The sequence below is a fragment of the Myotis davidii genome, unplaced genomic scaffold (genome assembly GCF_000327345.1).
Source record: "Myotis davidii unplaced genomic scaffold, ASM32734v1 scaffold862, whole genome shotgun sequence".
Lineage (NCBI taxonomy): Eukaryota > Metazoa > Chordata > Mammalia > Chiroptera > Vespertilionidae > Myotis > Myotis davidii.
This window is the reverse complement of record NW_006293230.1, coordinates 133,043-145,771: the sequence shown is the minus strand read 5'-3', so window position 1 is coordinate 145,771 and position 12,729 is coordinate 133,043. Positions and strand designations below refer to the sequence as shown.

Here is a 12,729-nt window from a genome sequence, read left to right as displayed (position 1 = left end):
AAACCTCGCGGGCGACGGGCTGGGGAGCTGAGCCTCCGGGGCCGCGCCGCCACCGGCCAGGGGCGCCGCCCAGGCTCTGGGAAGGTGGGTCCCCAGGAGCTGCGGGGCCTTGGACCGGCTCCGCGGGGAGGGAAAGCGCGCAACTGGGGACGGACCAGCGGACGCCGAGGAGAATGAACCCGGGAGTCAGTGACCCTCCCCCGCCCTGAACTGCGGGGCCCGGCGCCTGCGTGCCAGGGCTTTTGCTGATGCGGGAAACCCACTTCGCTTCTTGCCAACCCTTGGCTTCTACGTCTCATCGCCTTTGGAAGAAGCGATGGCAAAGCCGCGCGGGCGGACGGACAGCCCGCCCTTTCCTCTCCGGGCCCCCTCGGGAGGCCGCTGCGGACAGTTCCCAGGCGCAGCACGGAGACTAACCTTCGGAAACCCGTGTGGCAGTTTCACAGAGTGATTCTGTGTCTGCGGCAGTAATTATAAATATTGGTGCTTTCATCTCCATGGCCTTTGAAACGCTTTTTTCCCCTTTTTATCGTGGTTACATACACATCACATACATGTACCATCTTAGCCATTTTTAAGCTCACAGTTCAGTGCAACCACCAGAACTTTTCTTCTTCCCTACAACGTAATTCACCTGTGTGTGTGTTTCTCCCACTGGAATGTGAACTGAGGACAGGGGTTTGGAGCGCATTGTTGGTCCGCAGTAACTACTGGTAGGGATCACATTAGGAACAGTGTCCCCAGTAAGCACTCACTTCCCATGTCCCCGCCCTCCTACCCTGAGTAACCTCCATTCTACTTTCCATCTCTCCGAATTGACTACCTTCTGAAAGTGGAATCAGACAATAGGTGTCCCTTTGTGTCTGACATTCCACTTAGCACAACGTGCTCTTTTGTTTAATTTTTCTAGCCGTGCATTTTTATTATCTGGTACAAAACTATTGGGCCACGCGGATTGGTCCTTCACCTCAGGGAGAGCAAAGTCTCAGGGTGTGATGCCACCCTGACCAGCTACCCTTGGTCTTGTCCCTGTTCCTTCCCCTCCCACCTCCAATAGCCACACACAGTCCCACCTCAGACCTTTGCACTTGCTGTTCCCTCTACCTGAACGCCCCCCTAATAGATATCCATGTGACTCACACCCTTCATGAAGCCCCGTGCTGCTTTGCTATCGATTCTTCCAAAGATGTGATGAGACGTAGAAGCTAAGTGTTTGCAAGAAGCAAACTGGGTTTCTGATATCAACAAAACATCTACACATCGAAAAAAATACATAGAAATTCCCCGGTGTAAGAAAAGAGACTCCCCCCATTCCTTTTCCCCTTTCTTAGACCATTTTCTTTGGAAAACTTGTAAGTCTTTTCTCTATCCTATTGAGATGTATGCAAATTCTTTTGAAAGCTAAATAAGCCTCCCACCAGCCAGTTTTGCAACCCAGGAACAGTTCTCTTTGGGAGCTCAAAGCCATCTCTTTGAAATGTAAACATCTAAGAGAAAACCCCTCTATCCTGTGTCCTGGGAGTTTCACCTGGCTCCAAGCTGTGGCTACATCCTTGTCATAAAGATACGCGATGTTTTAGCCCCCCTTTGGGTAAATACCACCAGCTAAGGTAACCCTGGCCGGGTGCTCAGTTGGTATCATCCAGATGTGCCAAGGTTGTGGGTTTGAGCCCTGGTCAGGGCACCAATAAGACTCAACCAATGGATGCATAAATAGGTGGGACAACAAGTAGATTTTTTTTCTCTCTCTCTCCCTTCTTCCTGCCGTAGCTCTCTCTCTAAAATAGATAAGTAAATAAAAAGGACAATTAGCTAACACAAATGGCCACCCCAATTGCCAGCCATATTTAAATGAACTATGTGCACTGTCAAGTCCTCTTATCTGAGGATAAATCATCATTTATAAGGATGAAATCTCTTTCTGTTATTATAACTATTGATTTGGACCCTATGTGGATAAACAGCCCATAGGGTTTGTCCTCAAGACTTAAAAACAACTAGAGCCATGAACATTAAACCTTCCAGCGGGAGCCTCAGAAAAAGACTTTGATGTTAAATGATGGCCTCACCTTCAACTCATTGCCTGACTTCTTCCCTGACCCACCACTTTTGAGTCCACACACACACCCCACCCTGTCTTATCACTCTTCCTTGCTTCTTTATTCCCTACAGGCCTAACGCCTTCTAATGTACAACGTAATTCACCAGTGTGTGTGTTTCTCCCCCTGGAATGTGAACTGGGGACGGGGTTGGAGCACATTGTCGGGCCTCAGTAACTACCGTTAGGGATCACATTAGGAACATTTGCCTCCTGTGAGCAGGGTTTCTGGGTTTTAGCTGGTGGCCTTGTAATGTTGGCTCTCTGGGGCCTTCTCTGTTTACGGGTGGGGTTGCCAGTTGCATTCTTAGTAGGTTCCTGATATCCAAATTGCTGGCTTTTCAGATGTCAAGGTCAGCTCTCCCCAGCCAGGCCCCCATACTATTGTGACCTTGTAGATGGACTTTGGGACAATGGACATGGAGGATGTGATGATGAGGAAGATGAAGGTGAGCCAGCACCCACTGACCTGCTATTTGGACCACAAACTCTTTCTTCTGGAGCAGAACAGGGTTCTGGATGGAGCAGGACACGTTGCTGTGGGCCCCGCCTTGGACGACCACAGATGTCTCCAGACCGAACAGGCCGCGGGCGTCCTGGGTGATGGCTTCGAACTCCGGAGGCAGGCACTGTCCCACGTGGCCCCTCCACTGAGCCTGAGGCTTGGGGTACCAGCCACTGGAGCTGCACCTGAGCTGAATGCCTCCTTTCTTGAAGCCCTCAAGGGAGATGTGAGGGTCTGACCCCATCCCTGGAGAGGCAGGAGTGGGAAGGATTAGGCTCCCTCCGGAAGTTGTGGTGAAAGCTTATCATTTGCAGTCACCATAAGGTATCACGAACTATGACTGCTCTGAGCACAACAGGGGCTCTTGGCCTCCACCCACGGACTGTCAACAAGGAATCTGTTGGAACATTTGGAAACATGGAGGAGGCATTTACTCAAAGGGGCTACTGACATCTAATCTAATAAAAGGGTGATATGCAAATTAGCTGTCACTCTGTCACAAAGATGGCGGCGCCCACAGCAGCCGGGGCGGGACGCTGGCGTTGTCACCCCAGCAACGAGGCCAGCGTCCCGCACCCCAGCGGTGGAGGGAGGGAGGGCATCTGGGCAGGCAGCTCCCCCCCAGCCCAGCAGACACAACACAGGTCTGGGGAGTGGGTGCGCTCCCGGTGGCCTCCTCACAGCTTGGAGCATGCCTCCATCCCAGCGGACACAAGCGGTCAGTAGGACATCCCCTGAGGGCTCCCAGTCTGTGAGAGGGCGTAAGGCTGGGTTGAGGGACCCCTCCCCCGCCCCCCGTGCACAAATTTCATGCACCAGGCCTCTAGTTTAGTCATATTATGAAAGAAACAGTCCCTGAGAATGAAGAATAATCTCACCAGGGCTCAAGTGCCTGTGATAACACTCTCCTTTACCGCCCCATCTTTGTGTCACTAGCGTTACGTTTTAAATATGCAGAACGTTAATATGGTTTAAATGCCAATACTGTAACAGATGTATGTCAGGAGAGTCCCAGACCTTTCTCCATCCTTTCCACCCCCTGGCAGCCCCTGCCTTGGGGAACTCATGTCATTCGTTTCTACTTATCCTCCCTGTGTTTTGTCTTGTGCAGTGTTTCTCCTTCTTTCTTACACTAAAGCTGACACACTATAGGACGTCTCATGCATCTTGCTTTCCTTTTGTCTGAACAACCTGGAAATCACTCCGCACCAGTTCACAGAGCTGCTGTTTCTCCAGGTGCGCGGTATGGATCACCCCACGTGTGATCGGCCACACTCAGCACCCGTGCTTGCTCGTTGAGGTTGCTCCCGCTAATTTGCAATTACAAAGAATGCTACACAGATTAAACTTATTCCTTTGGCTTTTTTCTATTTAGCTGCGGGCGGTGTCTCTTCAGGGTAAACTCCTAGAGGTGAGATTGGTGTTCAAAGGCAGGTGCGCAGATACCCTGCAGTCGCCGAAACCCCAGGCCCTGGCGCTTTGGGACCCTGAACTTTGTCTACATGGTGCAGAGGCTCCTCCCCACAATCCCGCCAGTTTTAACGTTTTTGCCAGACTGAGCAGTAAAAAATTGCATGTCAGTGTGGCTTTAATTTGCCTTTCACGATGAGTAAAAGGCATCAATCATCTTTCCATATGTTTACGGGCTGTGTATCTTTTTTTGTGAACAACTTTTTTGTTGTTCATTTTCTAATGTTTTTAACAGAGCAATTCCCCTCTTCTCTGCGCTTCCCCGTCTACTCTGAAGCCAAGCAGTTACATCCAATGGACTCTGCCCTACGGCCCCCGCGCAGGCGCCCGGCCAGCTCACAGCTCACGCACCTGCGACCTCCAGCTCCCACACAGCTTCACCGGAGAAGGAGTCGTCGCGGGAGAGGAAGCGGCACCCGTAAGGGCCCTGGTCGGCGGGGACCACGTCCTGAAGCTGCAGGATCACGGTGCCGTCCAAGATCTCGTCCTTGATGAGTGTGGTCCTGTTCTGGAACTGCGCCATCTGCCGCCCCGGGAACTCCCGCCGGTCCTGGTACAGGTGCACCACGTCGGAGGCCTGGCTCCGGAACCAGAGGATCTCCATGTGCTCTGCGTCTCGGTAGGGGGACAGGTGGCACGGGAACTCCACCTCTTCCCCGACATTCGCCAGGATGGACTCCCCAGGGCCAATCACCTTAACCTCCTCTAGGATGAGAAGACAGAACAATGGCCAAATACAGCTCTCCTCACATATAGGCTTTTGTCATATCCCTTTGCAGCTCAGAAATCTGCAGTAAACCATTCAGACGAGGAAGGTGAGACACCCTACAAGACAGCCATCGGGTTTCTTGAACAAGTTATTGTCATGAAAGAAATGAATTGGGCCCTAGCCCGTTTGGCTCAGTGGGTAGACCTGCAGACTAAAGGGTCTCGAATTCGATTTTGGTCAAGGGCACATGCCCTGGTTTCGGGCTTGATCCCCAGTAGGGGGCGTGCAGGAGGCAGGAGGCTGCAGGAGGCAGCTGATCAATGATTCTCTCTCATCACTGATGTTTCTATCTCTCCCTCTACCTTCTTCTCTGAAATCAATAAAAATATGATTTTTAAAAAGAAATGAATTGGTAATTTCTGAATAATGGGAATATTTTCTTTTTTTGTTTTGTCTGATTTTATATTTTTTATAGTGTACATATACACAGCCTCTGTAACAGCAAAGGGTATTAAAATAATCTATGGGGCCCTAGCTGGTTTGGCACAGTAGATGGAGCGGCAGCCCATGGACTGAAGGGTCCCAAGTTTGATTCTGGTCAAGGGCACATGCCAGGTTACGGGCTGGATCCGCGGGGGGAGGGGGGGGTTGCGTGCAGGAGGCAGCCAGTCAATGATTCTGTCTCCTCATGGGTGTTTCTATCTCTCTCTTCCTCTCTGAAGTTGATAAAAAAATATATTTTAAAAAAGGTCAAATCCTTCCTTGAAGATGTTTATTTGGGGGGTACACTGAACTTTATTGATGGTGCATGACAAAGTAGGGCTCCCTACCCACCTCCTTTCTTCAGGGGTCTGGGGTGGAAACTGGAGGTTAGGAGATTCTCATTGTGTTGGGGGATCGATCTGGGGCCAGGACTCCCAGCAGCTGAGGGCCCTCTTCCTCTCGCTGGGGCTGGTGGTCCAGGGGGTTCTTACTCCTCGGAGGCCATGGGCACCATAAGGTCCACCGTCCTGTTGCTGTAGCCAAATTCATTGTCAGACCAGGAGACAAGCTTGACAAAGTGGTCATTGAGGGCAATGCCAGCGCCAGCACCAAAGGTGGAGGAGTGGGTGTCATGTTAAAGTCATAGGAGACCCCCTGGTCCTCAGTACAGCCCAGGATGCCCTTGAGGGGCCTCTGACGCCTGCTTCACTCCCTTCTTCATGTCATATATTTGGCAGCTTTCTCAGGCGGCAGGTCAGATCAAAAATCGACACTGTGGGTGGGACACGGAAGGCCATGCCAGTGAGCTTCCCTTCAGCTCAGGGATGACCTGGCCCACAGCCTTGGCAGCGCCGGGAGAAGCGGGGATGACGTTCTGGGCAGCCCCTCGGCCATCACACCACAGCTTCCCAGAGGGGCCATCCAGGGTCTTTGGGTGGCGGTGACGGCATGGACTGTGGTCATGAGTCCCTCCGGATGCTGAAGCTGTCATGGATGACCTTGGTCAGGGGGGCCCGGCAGTGGGTGCAGGAGGCATTGCTGACAATCTCGAGGGAGTTGGCCCATCACAAACATGGGGCAGCCGCAGAAGGGGCAGAGATGACCCTCTTGGCTGCCCCTTCCAGTGAGCCCCGGCCTTCTCCATGGGAGTGAAGACACCACTGACCCCACAACATCCTCAGCACCGCATCTCCCATCTGATGTTGGCGGGATCTCGCTCCTGGAAGACGGAGATGCACTTTCCACTGGTGACAAGCTTCCCATTCTCAGCCTTGACGGTGCCTTTGAACTTGAATAGAATCATCCTGGAGCATGTACACCATGCAGTTGGGGTCAATGAAGGGGGTCACTGATGGGGACGATGTCCATTTTCCCAGATTTAAAAGCAGCCCTGGTGCCCTGACTGGTTTGGCTCAGTGGATAGAGCGTTGGCCTGCGGACTGAAGGGTCCCAGGTTCAATTCTGGTCAAGGGTATGTACCTTGGCTGCGGGCACATTCCCAGTAGTGGGTGTTCAGGAGGCAGCTGATCGATGTTTCTCTCTCATCGATGTTTCTAACTCCCTCTCTCTCTCACCCTTCCTCTCTATAAAAAATCAATAAAATATATTTAAAAATAAATAAATAAAAGCCCTGGTGACCAGGTGGCCAAAGTTGTTCACTCTGACCTTGACCATTGTGTGTCAGGGTTGCCGCTGGCTCTGCGCGGGAAGACAAGGCTGTGTGATGAACAGGAGGAGCAGAGAGCCCTGCCTTGGAGACTTCTGTTCACCAGGATCTTTCATTGATCATCCTCTTTCACGGTGTGTCCACCTGGTCCCTCCGGTTTCTGCAATTCCCAGGAGAGGTGCTAGTCTTGCTGCAGTTCTTCTGCACGAGCTGTTTCCTGCCGCCCGGCCTGCCTCACTCTTCTCTCTGCCTTCGGTGAGCCTCCTTTCCTTCCTTCAAAGGTCAGCTAAAAACTACATTCATCCCAAGCTGAGCTAAAACCTCACTCCCAGCTCTCCCGGCATGGATCCCGCCCTGCCTTTGGTGGCGCACGGTGGTGCCTTCTTTGTTCACTCCACTTGAGATCCCTTGTGGCCACGGGTGAAGCCCCAACACCCTTCCAACTAGCTTCCTTCTCCAGCTCCCCCCACACACCTGATGCCTGGCCCTCTCCCTGGGTGCACCCTCCCTCAGTTTACCCTCCACCTGTCATCTTTCTGCCTAACATGTACCCTGCAAGGCTCTGCTCAAACACGTCCTCCTATCTAGGGCTCTTTTTGACTTTCTGGAAAAAAAAAAAACCCCAAATGATTCTCTTAGCTCTGCTCCCAAAACTTGGGTACATTTCTCTTGCACCCTGATCACAAACAGCTGGACAGATGGATTTAAAAGTATTTTCCAACTGGCTCAGCCCAAGCACAGACCAGTAAGAGCTTCTTGGCACTCTCTCGCTCTGCCCCGGCCGGCCGTGCCTGGGAGCTGTGGGGAGTATGTAGGAATGTGCTGGGTGGCTGGAGAGATGGGGAAAGAACACTGCGGGTGGGGCTGGCTGGTGTGTGGGGCCCATGGCTCAACCACTGGGATGGAAATGTTCTTAAATACTAGCACCTGGCGTGGCTACAGACCACAGCCCGGAGCACCTGCAGGAGGGGTCGGTGGGAGCTGATACGCTCACGTCCTGGCTGGCTGGGCTGCAGATCGGATACGCTACCTGAGTTTGATTCCTGAGGCTGGAAGAAGAGGAGGAGATGGATGAGGAAGACGAGACTGCTGGGCTGAGGTACCCGCTGAAACGAGTCCAGGGAAACTGGGGAATTTACCATCTCCTCAGCAGTAGGGTCACCTGCAGAGGGACAAAGAGATGCTGGGGTGACACAGGAGAGCTGGAGCCCGGCCCCTCAGGCCCGAGGTCTATCCGTGCCTTAATGATCTTTTGTCTGGTTCTTAACAACCCCAGTACCTGGCTTCTTCTAAACCAGGCATGTCAAACTCGTGGCCTGCAGGCCACATGCCTCACTTATGTGGCCCGTGTTAGCCTTTGAGTTTGACATGCTTCTTCTAAACCACAGCCGGATGTGAGAGCTGCTTCTAAATTTACCAGGCAGCTCTGTTAATGGCATCACTGCCCTTGCCTGGCCTCACGGAGCCACATGGGGACAGGGCCCAAGGTCCCAGAGGAAGCAGTTCCTGAGGTTCACATTGTTTTAGAGCCAGAAATAGAGCCACGTGTTTTACGGGGGCTCAGTTAGTATTTAGTGACTTTCTACAAAGGGAAATCTATAAAAACTCTCACATGCATTTTCACTCTCCCTGCCCAGCCCTGTTCCCATTTCCCTTGGCCTGGAACATCAGGTCCACAAAACAGATGAACAAACACCGAGTTCTAATCTCTCAGAAATGGGACGCATGCCTGGCAGACACTGACCAACTTCAACCGCACCTGGGACACCGCCCTCCGGTCCTAGACCCTCAGGTGTAGCCTCCAGGAGGTTAGCTGGTGACTGCCCCTGAGTCTATGGCATTTTTGAGGCCACAGTGATGGTGTGGTCCCATCTAGCTACAACAACCCCCATCTGTGGTTCAGGAAACCCACCCCCAGGACAGGCAAGGGCTGTCCCTCTTACTCCTGACACCACCTCGGGACTTGCAGCATGTCTCACAGTCCTACAGCCAGTGAGTGCGGGCAGCCAATGCATCCTGGGAGATACACAATTCTCTCCGCATTTGTCCTCTGTTTAGTTGTGGGACTTTAGGAAAATTTTATAACTGGTGGAACCTCAATTTCTTTGCTTGAACAATAGAAGAAACCAATGCCAACTCAGAGGGTCGCTAAGCTTCCCACAGCTTGGCTGGGTGCTCTAACGAAAAGTGAGCACCTCCCCCCTCCGCCTCCACCTTCTAAACAGCTGCTCGCCACCCTCCACCTTCCTCCGGAGACGGAGACGAATCCCCCTCCTTTCACTCCATCATTGCACCCCAAGGGGTGAGGGAGCCCCATGAAGTTCCCACTCTCATCATCCTCAGCCTCCCTTCCCCCTCCTTCTCCCGCCCACGCCATGGTTTGGTTTCCTTTCACACAGACCTGTGACATGGCACATGCTCCTGTGGTCCTGTGACCGCAGAGCCCCAACCCACGGTCAGCAACACCACTGGACGGTCAGCAACACCACTGGCCGGGTTGAGATGAAAGACTTGAAAGCTGCTGGGTTAATCAGCAGGAGAGGGGCCGGAGGAGGTGTGAGGGTGACTTAATGGGAGAGGGGAGACTCTCAGGTGGCCCCTGAGCTGGAAGGACTGGGTCAATAGAATACCATGGGGTGGGAGGTGATAGCTGTGAGGTGAGTGGGCCAGGGGCGAGGGGCCCTGCCCTCCAGGAGCTCACAGGAGGGGGAGGGGGAGGCAAGCTGGAGCAGTTTGGTTTGTGCTTCAGGAGGGACCTCTGGGGGGAGGAAGTCAGAGTCCCTTCTGGAGGGTCCTGGCTGTGTTCCAGGCCAGCAGCTACTCCGGTGACTATTCCCACAATAACCGCACAGTCCAGCCTCTCACCCTCCGGGCTGAGGGCAGCAACATGTATGTGTCAGGCCTGGAAACCAGCAGCAAGAATCCCAGAAGAGGGGGTGTGTTTCCTCTCCTCCCTGCTCTCTTCTCTTTTGGGCCTCGGTCTTTACTTCTGGACTCGTAACTAGAGGCTCAGGAGGGCAAGACCATGAGGTCTATTAGCAGCAGCCAACGCCTCCCAGACAGGAGGGCTCAGGACACCTGACGGGTCTGTTTGGACTGGCCGGGCTCTGAGGAGTTAGTCAAGCCTTATGGTAGTTGTTGACTTGAGTCCTCTCTGTGGCAGCCATGGCTCATCAGGCCCACAGCTGGGGCGGGTGTGCTTCACAGGAGGAGTGCATGCCCCGATACTTTGGGGGCTGGGGCTGTCAGTGCGTTCCAGACCCTGAAATTACTGTAGGACGGCAGGTGTCTGTTGTGATGCACCCATGTGATTTCTGTCACCAAGGCTGGAGGAGTCTCTCTCTCTCTCTCTCTCTCTCTCTCAGAGTAATAAGAAATTAGCACAAATCGAGACCTTAGTATCTTACCAATCACTTACCTACATCAGAGTATTAAGACTATTATTGCCACAGACAAGGAAACGGAGGCAAAAGGAGGCCAGCTGACCAGCCTGCGCCAGGGTTGGTGGTGGAGAGGGGGTTCCAGCTTTGCGTTTCTCTGAATTCCTCATCAGCAGTGCCATGTGTCAGGACTGGGTGCACCTTCAGTCTCCTGTCACCCACCCATCGTGACCCCTGCAGGGACCTCCGGCCACAGCACTTGCCCTGACAGCATCTCTTGTACACTGAGTCCCCAGGCTTCAGCCCCAAGACCAATGAGCCAACCAACCAACCACCAGCCAATGAATAAAATTCTGAAAGCCCCCTCAAAACGGAGTCTTCCTTCGAGCGCGTGAGCAGCATCTTCTCGAACAGACGGCACATGCCCGTAGTCTCTGCTCCCAACACACAAGGCTGTGCCCGGGGAGCCTTCACTCAGAGGGAGACAGTCTGGCAATTCCTGAAGGGGTTTCAGAGGGGCTGCATGCCCTGTGCTACCGAAAGGAGCTTTTAGGGGTAAAATAGGCGGGTTTAGGGAGGTTTAGAACCTAAGAGGCTCCTTGGGGGAGGAAGGCTTGGAGCCCGTAGGTGGGGGCCTGGAGCTGTCAACAGGCATCCATTCACCGAGAACAAAAGGTGCCACAGGATAAGGGGAGAGGGAGACACCCACTCACAGAAGATAGGGAAGCCACGGGCATCGGGAGAGAGGAAGCAGACGCTCACGGGGAATAGAGAAATGCCCGCACATGGGAGAAGAGGGAAACAGATTTTCACAGCAGACAGAGAATTCTACCGCTGAAGGGAGAGAAAAAGGGGGAGTGTGAGCTTTGAAGTTGATGTTCTACCTACTGGAAGGCAGCATCAAGAAGCAAAGAACTGCAGCCTTTAGAAACCTTAGAGAGAAAAAAGGGGCTCAGTGGGTCACCCCCTTGGGGAACCCCTCACCACGTGGGAGTCTGTACTTGTTCCCAATAAATTTCCACTATTTTCATTTGCCACCTTTTGTCCGTGGCTTCATTTTTCAACTCCACCTGGACAAGAGCGTGGGAAAGAAACCACCCTTGCATCCTGCGCAGGGAAATCCCCTGGACTCAGTGCCCTTCCCCCGCCTGCCACCTGCAGCTCACCCTCCTGACCTCTGCTTTAGAGGCTCAGTCCTCCAGAGAGCAAGGACCCTGAGGGGCGCACTTCCCCCTGAGCTTTGACACCACAGGGCATGGATTTCAGGTTCTGGTTCGGATGAGGAGACTCTGCTGGGGGAAAGGCCTGGATGTGCTGAATATTCGGGGAAGATGGAGGGGCCAGTGGGGAGGGGATGGACAGACAGGGGGTTTCAGGCGAGAGCTAAGTTTTGCTGGTGGGCACCTTCTCCCTGCTCTCCAGGGAGCCTCGGCGAGTTCCCTCCTGGGGACCCGGGAGGCGGGTGCGGGGAGGGCTCGTGTGGGAAGGGAAGGAAGGCTCGGACACACGGGCACACAAATGCTGCCCCCTTTGCCAGGGGAAGCCCAAGTGCCCTCATTCCTTTCCTCCTCACTCCCCCCACCCCCGGCCCTTCCATCCCATTCCAGTTTGCTCCTCCTGCTTCTCCAGTTCCTAGAGCTCACCCATGGTCTTGAGATTGCAGGTTCCTCAGCTTTGAGTATCTCTTCAAAGGTTATGTTTTGCTTTTGCTACTTTGGTGAGCTTCACCCTCCTCCCATGCCCAGTGTCCTAAGCTGTAAGCCCGGGAGAGGGTTTGCCCCTTGGCCCTCCACAAGCTGTCGATGGATCGATGCTCACTGGCTTGCTTTGGTTTGATTTCAGCAGGCCCACAAGGGAGTTCCTACCCCGTCTCCCAGGGAGATGAACCTCCCCAAGGGACCCTCAGGTGGAGCTGCAACTCCCCGTGGCCACACTCCACACACCCCTCCCTGCAGCCAGGCCCTGCTGGGAAGATGGGGCCAACCTGTGCTCGCTCAAGAAGCCATCATTTTCTGCTTCCCGGTTCTGAGAGGTGGAGGTGTGGACAGGCTTGGGAGTGAGCCACGTACCTGGCAGGCTGCGGCGGAAGGTCCGAAGTGGCCGACGAGTCCTGGCGATCCCAACTCTGGGGCAAAGAAGATGCTCGTTGTAAAGAGTCTTGGTCCAGCTGAGGGGCAGCTCACGTGTGACAAGTCCCCACCCACCTTCCACCTCAAGACACCGCAGCTTGCTCTGCCCTTTGCTATAAAAGCCAAGAGAGATAGACAAAAGGAGGAAGTCCCTGTCACATCCTGTCTCTGTGAGGCAGATCATGAATTACATTTCCATGAAAACCATTCCAAGGGCTTAAAAAGAGGGCAAAGGTACCTGGGGGTTTTGTAGAGACTGCAGGCTGCGGATGCTCAGCGCGGTGGGGCG

General features: G+C 53.6%; 1 protein-coding gene across 1 annotated transcript in view; it reads right to left on the bottom strand.

Moving 5' to 3' along the window:
* The window catches only part of LOC102757151 (butyrophilin-like protein 9), a 17,484-nt gene extending 4,980 nt beyond the window's left edge, over positions 1-12,504 (bottom strand). The window contains exons 1-5 of the mRNA XM_015565973.1: positions 12,381-12,504; positions 7,859-8,093; positions 6,450-6,569; positions 4,425-4,813; positions 2,560-2,849 (exon numbers count right to left, since the gene is read on the bottom strand). Of these exons, the coding sequence (XP_015421459.1) occupies positions 2,560-2,849; positions 4,425-4,813; positions 6,450-6,569; positions 7,859-8,073 (1,014 nt within the window). The 5' untranslated portion in view covers positions 8,074-8,093; positions 12,381-12,504. The remainder of the gene's footprint in view (positions 1-2,559; positions 2,850-4,424; positions 4,814-6,449; positions 6,570-7,858; positions 8,094-12,380) is intronic.
* Between the last annotated feature and the right edge of the window lie 225 nt (positions 12,505-12,729).